The sequence below is a fragment of the Notolepis coatsorum genome (assembly GCF_963971535.1).
Source record: "Notolepis coatsorum genome assembly, chromosome: 5".
Lineage (NCBI taxonomy): Eukaryota > Metazoa > Chordata > Actinopteri > Aulopiformes > Paralepididae > Notolepis > Notolepis coatsorum.
Window position 1 is genome coordinate 164579599 of NC_140169.1, and position 16145 is coordinate 164595743.

General features: G+C 46.8%; 1 protein-coding gene across 1 annotated transcript in view; it reads left to right on the forward strand.

The window, feature by feature from the left end:
* stk39 (serine threonine kinase 39) overlaps positions 1-15590 on the forward strand; it is a 166001-nt gene extending 150411 nt beyond the window's left edge. The window contains exon 16 of the mRNA XM_084314652.1: positions 14856-15590. Within this exon, the coding sequence (XP_084170778.1) occupies positions 14856-14930 (75 nt within the window). The 3' untranslated portion in view covers positions 14931-15590. The remainder of the gene's footprint in view (positions 1-14855) is intronic.
* Positions 15591-16145: the final 555 nt, after the last annotated feature.

The window sequence follows — 16145 nt, forward strand, 5'->3', positions numbered from 1 at the left end:
ACGCCGTAGATTGATAGCGAGCGGTAGTGATTATTATTATTATTATCCTCATATCCTGTCTGTCTGGCTGCGAGGAAACGCTATGCTGGGGGCGTGTTTTGTTTACTATTCCTGAGATTCCTGACTGATAATGGCAGCGCCCAGGCAGCTACTCGCGTATTTCTCTTTTGTCGAGCGAAAAGAAAATAATGTTTTAGTTATGTCATTTGTGTTTTGGCTCAAAGATACTGGAGTATAACGTTAACTACGAGGACTCATCCAAATCCACTCGCCACCCGCGTAGAATGATACGAGGCAACACACAGCAAATGGCACGGAAAACTTTTTTCAACTACTTGGAGAGAGAATATACAGTACAACATGGAAATGAAACAAAGAAAATGTTTAAGGGGCTGCAGGACTAACTTTACATCTCGACAGACACTGGTGAGTGCAGTGATGTGAATGTAAATGAATGGAAACTCAAGTTGATCAACGCATTTCTGACAACAAATCTGCCAGGGAATCTCATCAATACTAATCAAACAATATAAATATAGTCCTTTCATGCACAATTGATATCCTAACTATTCTAACGTTGCAATGCACGATTGATATCTTAAACAACGTTGCAAGACTGTTAATGAAACGCTCCGGCGACAGTTCTGTCTCATTAGGGGCTCTGCTTGGCATCACTACTGCACTCCCTCGCGTACGCGCACGCGCACTGAATAAATTCCACAAATGTACCTTTAATACCAGTATTAGTCTGACCACACCCCTCATCAGCTTACCTTCATAAGCAGGTGTGTGGTCACCTGCTCTCCTCCTTCTCGCTTTCACCACAAGGAAGTGCCTCGGTAGTACCCCACTTGACGTGTTGTTAGTTGACATGGAGAAAAAAATTTTTACAAGGAAGGAGATACGTTGACATCATATCTTTATTTTCTCTCTCACTATTTTCGAGAAAATACGGCGATATTGTCTTCGTACTGGAGTGTCTGGAAGATGTTGATCATTCTAAAAATCCTCCACCGGTTTTCGTATTGGGAGCACGCCGCTGCATGCTTCTCAACTGCAGTTCCTTGCTGTGTTTGTTGGGGTGAAACCTGTCAGGCCACAGCTGAACTGTCGGACATGCCACTGTTGTGAGAAGCGGTGCGTTCCAGGTTGGGTGAGTAGTGTTTTTGCTGGCAGGCTCCACTTGTCTGTTAGTGCTATGGGGGCTACTTGACAATATTTATGGAAACCGGCCCCAGGCTAGGGTCCTTTGTTCAGCCACCTAGATGACAGAAGGCCTTGGTCTGAAGACCATTATAGTTTTAACTAGTGGGCCGCGACCATTAACACTGGTGATCCCTGTGTGTTTTGGACGAGTGGATTCTCTCTGTCACCGTGTTAAGGCCCCATCTTCCATATCCAAATGAGAGTATTCCTTCACGAGGGGATATGTGCATGGATGTGCGATAGCGGCAGATCCATGTTCAAAGTCAGCTACACAGGCCAGTTGGTATTGTGCTGATTCCGTCGGGTGTTGGTAAAATCACCGTTGTGAAGCGGTGTTGACATCTTGTTTTCTCTTTTCTCTTAAAAAGTGAGGAGAGGTTCAGAACGGCGGCCTGTCTGGGTGAGTGTTATGTCATTGTTTACAGGTTCAGTTGATAGCTGTTTAGCTTACGGTTAGCCAGTCAGCTGTTAACTGCTGCGTTAGCCTGCTGGGATCGCTGCATGGCCTGCTCAGGTTGGGCCTACTGTTAGCCAGTCAGCTGTTAGCTGCGGTGCTAGCATGTCGTGATCGCTAGGTAACGTTAGCTTGCTGCTATAGGCCATGGCCTGGCGCGGGGTGGCTTTAGCTTCTCGCGCGCCGCCGTGAGCTCGCTTCTGGTCGCGTGCGCCGTTAGCTCGGCGTCTCACGAGCAGGGGCAGTAGCGTCCGAACGGTTGGAGCGGCCGTTAGCTTGATGCTATTCTGTTGAATGTGCTTTGATTTTAACATGTTTTACACTCTTGACTACGACGTCATCCTTGACAGGGGATGTTTTCGTCGACCCTGCCCTGAGCCAGGACGGCAAGGTTGCATCAACAAAGAGGACTGTAGTGCGGGTTGGAGCGGCGACGCTGCCCAGTTCGAACAACACAGGAGCGGCTGTGTTCCTACGGTGTCTGTGACTGCACTTCGCTGATCTACGTTCCGGGTAGGAACAGGTTTGACCAGACCTTATAACACGTTTTCTGGTTTTACTTTTCTAAATGTATTGTGAATAACGATGTTTTTTCCCAAAACATGTGTTGCTGCAATGCATTTGGGATACGGCGCGGGTTATGTGTGAGCTGTTTTTGTCACTGGCAGTTAGCTTCTCCGTGCAAATCGGGATGTAATGATCTGGTTGTTGTGTGAGAAACATCATGGTGTTTATATGTACCGTGTACTCACAACTAAGGTAACTAACCTATGAAGCTATGCTTGGTGACAAGTGAGTAAAAGAATGTTCTTTTCTCAGCCTGTGATGACAATGAACAGTGTGTTCACATATTAACAGGTTTTCCTGTTTTAACTGGCCGTATTGAGGGTAAAATAAGAGGATTGTGTTTCCCCCCGGTTCCCTGGGGACTTTTTCATCCTCCTATCAGACATGTTTGTGCACTATTTGTGTCTTTTGTGTGGTAGGGATGCGATGTAACTCTTAGCTTGATTGCTGAGGTTGTGCTAAATCTGCTGGAGAAACTTTATTTTCCTAAAAGAAAAAATGGTTTGGTCGCTGTCGTGTGTGCTTAGCAAGGCCTGTGGCCGATACTAATCGAGAATGATGTATTCTCTCATTGTGAAAAACGGCGTTCCTCTGTTGAGTGTTTTTGCCATTTTTTGTAGGTGATGATGGGTTGTGTGTGTCATGTGACCTACAACTGGGTTGGACTGGCCACAGAAGCACATGTGTATGTTGGACCGGGGCTCTTAGAGCCCTCTCTATTCTGTGTTTTTCCTTAGTAAAAATCAGATAGCAGGTTAGCTCATGCGCTGTGTGGAGCTGTCAAACGCTTCATAGTGCTGACTATGACTGTGTCATATTCTCTTTTTGTCATTACATCGTATCATGGGTGTGGGGTCGTAAAGGGGTGAACTGGTAACCTTTCCTCTCCCCCTTGTTTCTGTCGGTCAGGGGTACACCCCCTGTCCTTCAAGGTTCCCGTCACGTGGCGGTTCGGCACGTTAGGGGGGGGGGGGGGGTTAGTTTCCTGGTCCCACGGCCTGGTATATTGGGCGTGTGCACCGCAGGAATTCCCCCGCCATAGAGTACGTCACCGTGCGCGTCTCTGTTGGTAGGACTTCCGTGTGCTGTTCAGGTCCATGTGATGGATCTGTTTCAGGGGGGTGGTCAGGGCTCCTCCTCACCAAGCGCCTATTCGGGCCTTCTGTGAGTTCGGACTCCTTCTTCCATGTGAGGGAGCCTCCATCTGAGTACAGAGCCTTCCTCCTCAGATTGTCAAAGTGAGTGGACCCTCTAGAAGGGTCCTATTCTATTGTATATGTATTCGATTCAATTCGATTATTGAGTGTGTATGGGTTCAGTGCCTCTTCCCCGGAGAGCCCTAAAACCGATTTTTTACATGGCTCAAGGTGCAATATATTCTTTTCAATCTGTACAGCTCGCGTGGGAAGTCTCTCTGGGGATCCCCGTCTCCTTCCTATGGGAGGGTGGTGGGATGTAAAAATGTGATTTTTTTTTACCCCTGGCTGTGTAGACTGGGATACATACTGTTGATGCTTCCTTCTTTTCTATTCAAAAAGTTTTGGAGTTAGGGAGTGTCACACCCCTCTTGTAGTTCCCCTGGGCGCCTTGGGGATTCAATGACAGGTCTAAATAGCCTGTTCATTGATGGGGGTGTGTCCCGACGCACGTATAGTGCTAGCTCGCTGTAAACAGGCGACTGACTGGCACGCCTTGGTTGCTTGTGGTTGAAACGGCGTTTTTATAAAGCAACTGAGATGGGGGTTTTTCCTCTTCCGACGACCAAATCCCACGACCTGGGTTGGTTTTTCGACGGATTCTCGTTCATGTCTGGGGGATGATGACGGAATGGATCTGAACATATGTAGAGGGGTCTCACGCCCTTGGGGTGGGCCACCAGGCGCGGTTCGGCCGACCGTCTGGGTGGCGCCTTCTTTTTCATGTTAAGATCGACACGCATATCTGCCCTTTCTCCTGGAGTTGGCATGTCGGCGTGGTTAGGGCACGGGACTGGTTCTGGTCACGCTGGACCGGATCAGTTGAACCCGTTGTCCGCCGGGGATGCAGATCTGCTGTTCTGGTACCCTGAGGGACTTGGGCTTTTTTCAGGGGGAAAAATGCCAGGTCGGTCCGGGTGTCACAGGGTTAAGCGCTATGGAGACCCTGGTTGGGTACGTTTTTACTCAGCACTGTCGTAATGGCTTACGGCCATGCCAACCTGTACACGCTCGATCTCGTCGGATCTTGGCCGCTACACAGGTTGGTCCTGGTTAGTACTTGGTTGGGAGACCGCCTGGGAATACCAAGTACGGTGTGCTTAGGGGCTGGTTCTCCATTATTTTTCGCTCCTCTCTCACGCATGGCGAAGAGGGGCCTGTTGGGGGTGGTCTTTGACCTCCTCTGGTGACCCTGTGTTTCCCGTATCGCCAGGCCCGGTCCGAGGTAATGTTCGTCGACCCGTAGGCCTGGGTTAACCCTTTTTTGGAAACTGAGACACTTGTGCTGCGGTATAGCCGGTGTATGCCCGCAGGTGTGTTTTGGAGTTTTTTCTTGAGGGGTTATAGGAACAACCACCGCTTTGGGTAACACCAAGGTGGTTGATTCCCTGGTGTGTTGGAGCAGTGTCAACTCCCGGGTTACCCGGTTGAGGGTGCCCCTGCACGTTCATGACGTCTGCCAATCGTGTCAGCCTTCTCTGCCTCAACCCCTCTGGGTGGGGGTTTTTAAATGGAGGCTTGGTCATGCAACGACGCCAGCATGCGCCCCTTCTGCCGGGGCAGCTGTGTTCAGCTGTCCCCTCTGGCGCCTGTCTCGTCCGCAGTCTCCAGGCTAGGGTTAACAGCCTGTTGCCTGGTTTTTCCCCGGTGCGCTGCCTGCTTCCGTTGGTTAACCTTTTTTGTGTGCTTACGGCCATGCTGACTGCCTGTTCTGCAGGGTCAGTGTGCCAGGCGGTGTACTATTGGGGGGACAGGGCCCGCTCGGCTTACGGCCGTACCGACCTGAACACGCCCGATCTCGTCCGATCTCGGAAGCTAAGCAGGTTCTGGCCTGGTTAGTACTTGGTTGGGATACCGCCTGGGAATACCAGGTGCAGTAACTGAGGGGCCTTTGTCCGAATACGCTGGCGATGTGGGGGGCGGGGCGCTACGTGCCCACCTGGTGGGGTCTTGATGCTGGCATCACGGACTTCTCCGGGCCCCCATTCCAGGGAGTCCAGTCCTTTTGGTGGGTCTGGGTCTTCCTTCGCGCTCCGCTGCTACGGCCTTGCCACGGGGTTGGGTTTGCCCTTGACCCCGTGATTCTGGGGGCAGTAACGAGGTTGTTCCTCCGTTCGTTCCCGGGTGGCATGCGGGTTGTGCGTGTGTGTAGTCGTGGGGTCAAGCCACGGTCTGCTCACCCTGTGCGTTGAGTTGCTTGAGTGCCTCTTCGCACGGTCGGGTCCGTCGCCTTCCCGTGAAGCCCCTAATAGGGGGGATACCCTCCATTAGGGGGGGTCGGGGGGGCTCGGCCCTCCCTGTTCTGATGGTTTTGGGGGGCTGTCAGCGGGGTGTATTTGTCAGCCAGCGGCTCCGCTTGGCCTCCCCTTGTGCAGTAGTGATGCCAAGCAGAGCCCCTAATGAGACAGAACGTTAGGTTATGACTATAACCAAGTTCTGTCAATTAGGGGTGACGCTTGGCATCAGACGGCCGCTGCAGCCCTTGACCTCACCTTGTGGTGAAAGCTTGGGAAGGAGGAGAGCAGGTGACCACACACCTGCTTGTGAAGGTAAGCTGATGAGGGGTGTGGTCAGACTAATACTGGTATTAAAGGTACATTTGTGCAATTTATTCAGTGCGCGTGCGCGTACGCGAGGGAGTGCAGTAGTGATGCCAAGCGTCACCCCTAATTGACAGAACTTGGTTATAGTCATAACCTAACGATATCAAGGCTGTTCTTAACCTAGAACCTAGAACGTGCATGCGCTCAACCTAGAACGTGCATGCGCTCAACCTAGAACGTGCATGCGCTCAACCTAAACGTGCATGCGCGCAACCTCCCCGAGCAATTAGGCACGGTGCATTTCTTATTACGTCGGGACATTTGTGTTTGTGTCAGATTTGTGTTTATCTAGACCACATTGCTTAGCAGAGTTCAGTGATGTGAATGGAAACTGTCAAGTTGATCAACAGATTTTGAGTATCTGTATCTGGCTGCATGGGAGCAATTTTTTTCTTCTTCAAGTAACTAAATAGTTACTTTTCACAGTAACGCATTACTTTTGGGTGTAAGTAACTAGTAACGTAACAGAGTTACTTTTTAAATGAGTAACTAGTAAAGTAACTGAGTTACTATTTTTCAGTAACTAGCACAACACTGCTTATCAGCAAGTTAAATAGGTCTTTGAGGTCCACTAAATACGTCTTTTAAGTTTTTACGAGAAAAAAGCGCCTCTGTATTCCTGTTTCAGTCCTGTTCTCAACAAGCTGTTTCTGTGTCTGTATTCTTAAATGGGGCGACAGTGGCTCGGGAGGTAGAGCAGTCGTCTGGTAATCCGGAGGTTCCCAGTTAGATTCCCACTCCTCCCAGGCAGCGTGTCAAAGTGTCCTTGAGCAAAGACACTTAACCCCTAACTGCTCCCGATGAGCAGGTTGGCACTTTGCACGGTCGCCTCCGCCGTCGGTGTGTGAATGTGTGAGTGAACGGTTAAAATGTGAGGAACAAATTGTAAACACAAAAACACAAAACAGAATAGTCTACATAATAGTAAAAGTGTATGACAGTAAAATACAGGGTAATACAGTAATTTTTCAGTTGGGATCCGACTACAGAAAGCAGCGACATTCTTCTTGTACTGTAGGAAGTTATGTAATACAGATTTAAATTCGCAGAGAGAGACCAGGGTATCTATCTAAGTGGATATGGTCCTGTAGCCCATTCCATGCCCAAGGTGCGAAGCTTGAAAAAGCTGTTCTAATGTCTGCTGACGTCTTTCCCTTCCTCTACCACCACCCCCCCCCCCACACTGTGCAATATAGAACCATTCAATGCAATTTTCTCCCAACTTCAAGTGCAATATTCTACCCTTCAAGTGCAATATTCTACCCTTCCAGTGCAATACATTTACATTTAGCTGACGCTTATATCCAAAGCGACTTACAAGTTCTGTACGACATCAGTCATCAGGAAGGGTACAACTCTATCAGCTGAGTAACAATGTTCATCAAAGTGTTGAGTGCTACAGTGTAGGTTAGTATATTAATAATAATAATAATAATCTTTATTTATATAGCACCTTTCATACACGGAGTGCAGCTCAAAGTGCTTAACAGAGCAAAGAAATAAAAACACAACATTTTACAATAAAGCACAAAAAAAAGTAAGGAAAAGAAAAGCAGGATTTTAAGACCAGCAAAACATGATTAAGAAAATAGCTAAAAAGCATAAATGACAACAGGCATTTTAAAATCAGCTAAAAGCAAGAGTATAAAAATATGTCTTGAGCTGTGCTTTAAAGCTATCCACAGAGGCTGCCTGTTTTATATGTAGTGGGAGATTATTCCACGCCGTCGGCCCATAGAAACAAAAGGCTGCTTCGCCATATTTTTTATATTTCATTGTAGGCACTTCGAGCAGGTCCGCACTAGAGGACCTGAGGGGGCGGTTTGGAACATATCTATGTAAGCAGTCGCAGAGATAAGATGGTGCCAGACCATTAAGAGCTTTAAAAACAAGCAGGAGCATTTTAAAATCAATCCTAAAGACAACCGGGAGCCAATGCAGTGAAGCTAAAACTGGAGTAATATGTTCCCTCATCTTAGTTCTAGTTAAAATTCTGGCTGCCGAATTTTGGACAAGTTGTAATCTGTCAGTTGTTTTCTTTGGAAGGCCAGAATAAAGTGCATTACAATAATCAAGCCGAGAGAAAACAAAAGCGTGGATTAGCGTTTTTGCATCATCCAGGGACACATAGGCTCTAATTCGTGCAATATTTCTAAGATGAAAGAAGGCAATCTTCGTGACATGATTAATGTGTATTAAAATTCAATTCAGAATCAATAATAACCCCCAGGTTCTTTACTGCAGTGTTATTTTCTACGTTCAGGTTACCCAGTCTACTTTTTATCAGTTCTCTCTGCTCACTAGACCCCACTATGAGAACTTCTGTCTTATCCTCATTTAGCTTGAGAAAATTCTCACTCATCCAGCCTTTTAAGCTGGACAAACAGGTCAACAACGGGTCTAGAGCACAGGGCTCGTCTGGAGCTACGGAGAGGTAAAGCTGGGTATCATCAGCATATAAATGGAAGTTAACTCTATGATTGGTAATAAGTCCACCCAGCGGCAGTATATACAGGGAGAACAATAAAGGGCCAAGAATGGATCCCTGCGGGATACCAGAACAGATGGTGTGTTTGTCGGAATCATAATTCGCTAGATTGACAGAGTAGCTTCTACCTGTTAAGTAGGAATGAAACCAGGACAAGGCCGTGCCTGACAGACCTATCCAATACTCGAGGCGGTGCATTAGAATTGTGTGGTCAATTGTGTCAAACGCAGCCGTTAAATCTAGGAGTAGGATACCTCTTTATTGTCCGCAGACACCCTAAGGTCGTTAATTACCTTTACAAGTGCTGTCTCAGTGCTATGGCCCCTCCGGAAACCAGATTGGAATTTGTTATGGACCCCATTTTTCTGTAAAAACGCATCCAGTTGATAAAAAATTGTCTTTTCTAAGACCTTGCCCAAAAAAGGGAGATTAGAGATAGGTCTATAGTTACTCAACACAGAGGGATCAAGGTTGTGTTTCTTTAGTAAGGGCCTAACTACAGCCATTTTTAGTGAGTCTGGAAAGATGCCTGATTTGAGAGAGCTGTTTACAATTTTAAGGATATCTCCAACCACACTGTCTAAAACCTCTTTGAGGAAGGGGGTGGGAATGGCATCCAAAGAACAGGAGGATGATGACATTTGCGATATGGTTTTGCGGAGTTCCTTTTCATCAATTTCACAGAACGATGCTAGACTTCCCCTGGAGCGATTTATCCTGTTGCATATAGCACTACTAGCGGCATTTGTAGTTTGAGAGTTTGTGCTAAGAGCATCACTCACAATACTAGCACGAATGTTAAGAATTTTATTATCAAAAAAGGATGCAAACTCATTACACTTATCTTTAGTGGCAGCGAGCGACTGCTTGTAGGACTGGGGGGGATTTAAAAGACGTTCAATGGTGGAAAATAAAACTCTGGCATTTGTCTTATTCTCATTAATAATGCCTGAGAAATACGTCTGTCTTGCCAGACGCATGGCTTTGTTGTAGGCAACTGTAGATTGCTTTAAAGACTGTAGGTGGACAGTGAGCTTGGTTTTTCTCCAAACTCGCTCCACTCTACAACATTCCCTCTTAAGTGAACGCATATGTTCGGTGATCCAGGGTGTTATTCTGGCTTTATGTCTCCTCTTGGTTTTCAAGGGAGCCACTTTGTCAAGAGCTGACCTTACTTTAAGACTAAAATGTTGAACCATATCATTTACTGAGGAAGATTCAGGTAGGGCGGGCGCACCTACCAGATGACTAGGGAACTCACTGGCTGCTGACGGGCTAAAGAAAAGTTTTTTAATAGTATAGTCTGTACTGTTTTTCTCAAGATCAGGGACAGTCATACTAAAACATAGCAGATGGTGGTCAGATAGCTCCGGCCTTTCAATAATTTTGTCGACAGTGATTCTCATACCTCTAGAGATCACCAAGTCCAGGGTGTGGCCGTGTTTATGTGTTGGGCCGACAACATGCTGAATAAAATCAAAAGAGTACAACAACTGTAGGAAGCCCACAGCTTCAGTATCTGATACATTCTCCACATGAAGGTTTCCGTCGCCTGTTACCAGGGTTCTGTCGTAGTTAGTGGAACAGATAGATAGAAGTTCAGCTATTTCTGTTAAAAATAAGGTTTTACTGAGCTTTGGAGGACGATAAATGGTAATTATTAGCACAGGGGATTTACTCTCAAGTATGGTGGCCTGGTATTCAAATGATGAATATTTGCCAAGAATCAGAAGTTTACATTTTAAAGTGTCTGAGAAAATATTTGCCAGTCCACCTCCTTTCTTGCCCTCACGTATTGAGTGCACAAAACTATAGCCCGCGGGGCAGGCAGCGGCCAAAGTTACCGCTCCATCAGAGCCAAGCCATGTCTCCGTTAGAAAGATAATATCTAATTTCTCATCGCAAATGATGTCACTAACCGATGAGGACTTGTAGAGAAGTGACCTAATGTTAAATAGGGCCATCTTTATCCCATGACCATGGCACTTTACTGGACTGTAATACTTTAAAGGTCGGAGGTCTGTCAAATTTGCTTTACCAGATGCTCTATTTTGATGTCTATTGCTAATTATTGTAGGAATGGGATGAAATGGTAGAGGTAACTTTGATGATAAAATTGAAGAAGATATTAGCGGGGCACTATTTTCCTGATTACTAAGCTGCCCAAGCCTGGGCTGGGGAGAGAGTTGAAGGCGGTGAGTTAATTGAGTTACTGTAGAACTTGGGCATACAGAGCATCAATTTACAGGCTTTTGGAGAAATGAAAAGAGGGCTTGCAATGTATCAGAAATATTCATAGAGAGCAGCTTGGCTCCAGACCTGTTTAAATGTACTCCGTCCCTATTGAAGAGGTCATATCTGTCATAAAAAAGAGTGAAGTTATCTATGTAGGCAATGTTCCAGAACCAGCAGCTTTCCTTCAGCCACAGATGTAATTGGTGAAGGCGACTGTATTTCATATCCCCACGATATAGGCAGGGTAGGGGCCCTGAGATGGCTATGGTCTTACCAGTCTCCCATAGACTGAGAGTGTCCATTAATCTATTGAACTCCTCTTTTATCAGCTCTGATGCATCAGCTTTGATATCATTGGCTCCAATGTGAACCACCAGGGAATTTTGACACACCTCAGACAACAGACTAGGTATCATAGCGTTAATGTCTGCCACTTTAGCACCAGAGTAGCACCTTGTCTCGCAACCTTTCACAGAGACATAGCGGACGATTGAGTCACCTATAATAAGAGTGTCCGAGACAATAGGGGAAGAAGTAGGAACAGGAACAGCTCTGTCGCTGAGAGCTGCATTGACGTTGCTCGCAGCGGGAACAGGGATTTCCTTGGTGATGTCACCATTTGCCTTAGCTGTATCTAATACTCGGTTGTTCAGTGCAGGCGAAAGCTGCAGCCGGCTATTTGAAGGGACGCACTCGGACAGTAGGTCAACAGGGGGCGGAGGGGTTTTCCGTCGGAGGCGTTTACATTGGGTCAACGGGGACGAGGGACAGGAACGCTTCCTATTAGCTCCCTGTGCAGGCGATGGCTTTAGACTGGTTTGACCAGCCTGTGGATAGATTGGGGGGACAGATTGGGGGGACCCCGTCGCTGTCCCAGAGCGGCGATCCACAAACCGAGAAGCCAGTGTGGGGGGGGGGGGGGATCCTGCATATTCAGGACGTCGTATCTGTTCATAAGCTGGATCCTCTCGGGCTCTCGAATGTGTAACCTACCGGCATTTTTACCCTTGCCAGCAACAACATTGGACCAACCCTCCACATGCTTACGCCGAGGAGTGGAGGTGGCACGAAGCTTGGGCCTAGCTCCCTGGAGTGACCAGGGTTCCTCTGACTGCCCCGGAGCCTCCGGAGCTCCGTCTGGGCTGGAGAGACTATTGCTATCCAAAAGAAGAGTACCCATGGAGCTGGTTGACAGGACAGCGATTTTTTTCGCCTGTGTTGAGGCGACTGTTGAGAACTCCATGACAAGCTTGTTTTTCTCACTAAGCTCAGATTTTAGCTGAGAGATGTTCTCTTTCAGCTTTGAAATGGTAAGGTTGCATGACTCACACATAGCTGTCATATGGGTTGCTGTATATTTCCTAGGATATCGATGGTCTAAAAGACTAGCCGGTAGCGTCTAGCTGTAGCTATGAAACAACAAGCTCCTTGATGGTCTAAAAGACCAGCCGGTAGCGTTTAGTTGTAGCTATGAAACAACAAGCTCCACTAGCTTAGCTCACGTTGAGCAGGGTCAGCAGAACCAGCTAGCTCTTCCGGAGCTCCTGGCTAATTGCTAACAGAGCCAGCTAGGCTAGGCTACTGCTAACAGAGCAGAGCATACATTCAGAGAGGTTCTCAAAACAATATAACTAGTCCACTGCTTTTAAAGCAGATTAGATAAAACAGACCTTTTCAACTGGTAGCTGTAACCATGAAACAACAAGCTCCACTAGCTTAGCGCACGTTGAGCAGGGTCAGCAGAACCAGCTAGCTCTTCCGGAGCTGTAGGTACTGTGTCCACATGTCAGCTGTAAGTACTGTGAACAGGTGTCAGCTGTAGGTACTGTGTCCAGGTGTCAGCTGTAGGTACTGTGTCCAGGTGTCAGCTGTAGGTACTGTGTCCAGGTGTCAGCTGTAGGTCTTTCCTCACAGTGGCTGGTAGTAATGGAGGACTTTCCTAACAGTGGCTGGTAGTAATGGAGGACTTTCCTCACGGTGGCTGGTAGTAATGGAGGACTTTCCTCACAGTGGCTGGTAGTAATAGAAGACTTTCCTCACAGTTGTAGGTGGGGGATGTTAGTCCATGAGGTCCCGGGATAGTGCAGGCTGGTGATGTCCAAGGGTGGAGGTGCAGGCCGGAGGTGTGTGATCCAACAAAGGTAGTTGTTGGTAGCTAGCTGCTACAGGGTTGGAGGGTAGCTGCTGGTAGCTAGCTCCTGCAGGACTGGGGCTAGCTGCTGGCAGCTAGCTGCTGCAGGGCTGGTGGGTAGCTGCTGGTAGCTAGCTGCTGCAGGGCTGGTGGGTAGCTGCTGGTAGCAGGTGAACAGGATCCAGGGTGCAGTGTAGGCCACACCAGGAGTATGGTAGTGCAGGCCTCAACAGACCAGTGATGGTAGGTAGCTGTTGGTAGCTAGCTGCTGCAGGGCTGGTGGGTAGCTGCTAGCAGCTAGCTGATGCAGGGCTGGTAGGTAGTTGTTGGTAGCTAGCTGCTACAGGGTTGGAGGGTAGCTGCTAGTAGCTAGCTGATGCAGGGCTGGTAGGTAGTTGCTTGTAGCTGGCTGCAACAGCTAGCAGCTGGTAGCTAGCTGCTGCAGGGCTGGATGGTCCACCAATCCACAATAAATAATCCTTATTCGGGGTTGAAGGAATGGCAGGGTGGAGGATAAAATACTTGTTCTTAAAAAGAGTGTAACATATCTTAAAAGTTACTAAAAACACATAAAACTGTAAAAATATTAACAAACACTGAGCAGAGACAATTCCCTTGCTGCCATCTTGGAAAGGGGAGGAGTCAAGACCCTGGGAGGACAAGTGCATGACAGTAAGGTTAGTTAGGGTTAGATTTTTTAATTTTTTCTCCTACCCTTCAAGTGCTATATTCACACGTGCAATGATCTACCTACCCACTACTGTCTGACACTGTGATTGTTGTATATTGTATATAGTATTGTGACATTGTTTCTTTTTTATTACTTGTGTGTATTTTATGCTTATTTATTTTCTATTACCAGCGCCTTAAGTTTGCATCCTGTTATCTGCACACTGCACGCTTCTTCTTCTTGCTGTTATTTGATCTTGTTTATTTTATTCTACGCAATTTAAATTTTTGTCTATTTTATATTATACCGGATGCCGCTACGGTCGAGGAACCATAACAAAGTGAATTTCACTCCGATTCATTTTGACATGACGATAAAGGAATCTGAATCTGAGTCCCTAATCTCGTTGCAGTGTTGTAGTCGAGTCACAAAATCTTGAGGTCGAGTCTTGAGTCTCGAGTCCTCAGTGTTCGAGTCGAGAACAAGTCCAAGTCACCAAAGAAGAGCCCAAGTCAAGTCCCCATTACCCTAGTCCGAGTCATCAAGGTTGAGTCCACTCCACTCTGGCAGTCAAAGAGCTGACGTACAAATAAAAAAAAGGTCTACATTAAACATAAATGACACAGCGGTCACCGTTTCAAAGGGAGTTTATTGACTTAGACACAATAGCCAAACAAATGCACTAGCCATCAATATCCTATGACAAATGATTAGGGCCTATTACAAAGAAATATAAAAAAATAAATAACTCTATTTATCAATTAACAAGTCCGAGGCCTCGTCTGCACCTTCCGAGTCCGAATGCAGTCAATGCTCGAGTCCAAGTCCGAGTCTGAGTCATCAGTGCTCAAGTCCCAAGTCGAGTCACGAGTCCTGAAAGTCAGCCCAGGACTCGGACTCGACTACAACAAGTACTACAACACTGTCTCGTTGTACGCAAGTATGACAATAAAGTCTGTTATTATTATAGAGATATGCACTACAACTCATACCTCATTGCACCTTACCCTAAGTTGTACCTCATCCCATTTCTGCATTGTACTGTATATTGTATTGTAACTCTAAAAAAAAAATATATATTTTTACATGTATATTGAACACTTTTGTTTACACTTGTTTACATACTTTTGACTTTCTATTTTATACTTTATCTATTTTTATTTTTATCTAGCACACTCTCAGGAGCAAAACTGAAAAAAGCATTTCATATAAAAGTATTCTGTATTTTTGTATGACAACTAATAAAGAAACTTGAACTTGTTCCCCCTCCCCTCCTCCCCCCCCCCCCTCCCCTCCCCCCCGCAGGGCTCCGGCTGCGACGACACGGAGACCCCAGACGAGGTGAAGTTGATCGGCTTCGCCCAGCTGAGCATCAGCTGATGGCCGTCTGTCTGTACGGCGGCTGGTAGCAGCAGGTGAGACGGGAGGAGATGGTTCAGATAGACTGAGGACACCCGTCCCCCCCTCGACCCCGTCCCCCCCGCCCACGACCCCCAAGCACAACCCCGCGACCTCTGACCTCCGACCACGACCCGCCCTCCTCCACCACCACCACCCCTCGAGCACACGCCTCCCCCCCTCCTCTCACTCGCCAAGCTCAGCCACACAGCTCCACCTGCTCACCACCACCACGCTGACCCTCCACCCGTGACCCCCCACCTCCTCATGACATTCCACCGCCAAGTACACTGGCCAGGAGAGAAGAAAAAAAAAAAAAACTATAAAGATGTAAAGTTACTCAGGTGGTCGAAGCAGGTGATTCAAATGTTGGATGTGTTTTTCTTTTTGGGGGGTTTCTTCTGTCGTGTTTTGTTTTTATGTTTTTTTTCTTTTCTTGTTTTAAAATCATGTTACCTCTGTATTCAGAAAATATATTATTATTATTATTATTTATTGAAATAAGAATGCCTTTTATCTTCTCTCACTGTTTTTGTTGTCACAGTGAAAATGAAATTAGTTTCAACATCGCATCTCACAGAGACCCGCTCATCTGAAATGTTTCCCGCTTTGTGTCGCGTTCAGAATGTTCCCCCGTTTGTTTTTATTTAAGGTTTAGGGGGGGGGGGGGGGGGGGGGGGAGAAAGGAAAAAAAGCACATTTTCATGGTAAATAATAATGAATGTCTTAAGAAGAATATAATGAATTGTACTACTGAGTAAAGACAATGTATTCCAATGACTAAGAAGGGACGGATTTCGCGCGAGTGCTCGGGTAACACGAGGAACACCCGGAAAACGCCACGTGTGTATAATTTGCTGCTCAGACAGTTGATGCTTGAAGAAGAAAAAAATATGCTAAGAGGTGCCTTGTTCATTTCTCTGTGCCTAAGAGAGTAGGGAACGAAGAATAGAACCTGCTATTTATTTGGAACCATTCCAGGGAAGTAATTTTCCGGCATTTGATCCACGCCTCGAGTCGTCCGCGGTTACGACCAGCTACGATGCACTTTTGGGGGCAGAGTTACACGCGCACCAGACGAAGCAGACACTTCGAGAGAGAGACGACTCTACGAGCCTGTCGGTCGTCTCTGCGAAATGTCATCGAAGAAAGAAAAAAAGAAAAACATAACGCAACCTGTAATTTATTGTAATCTGC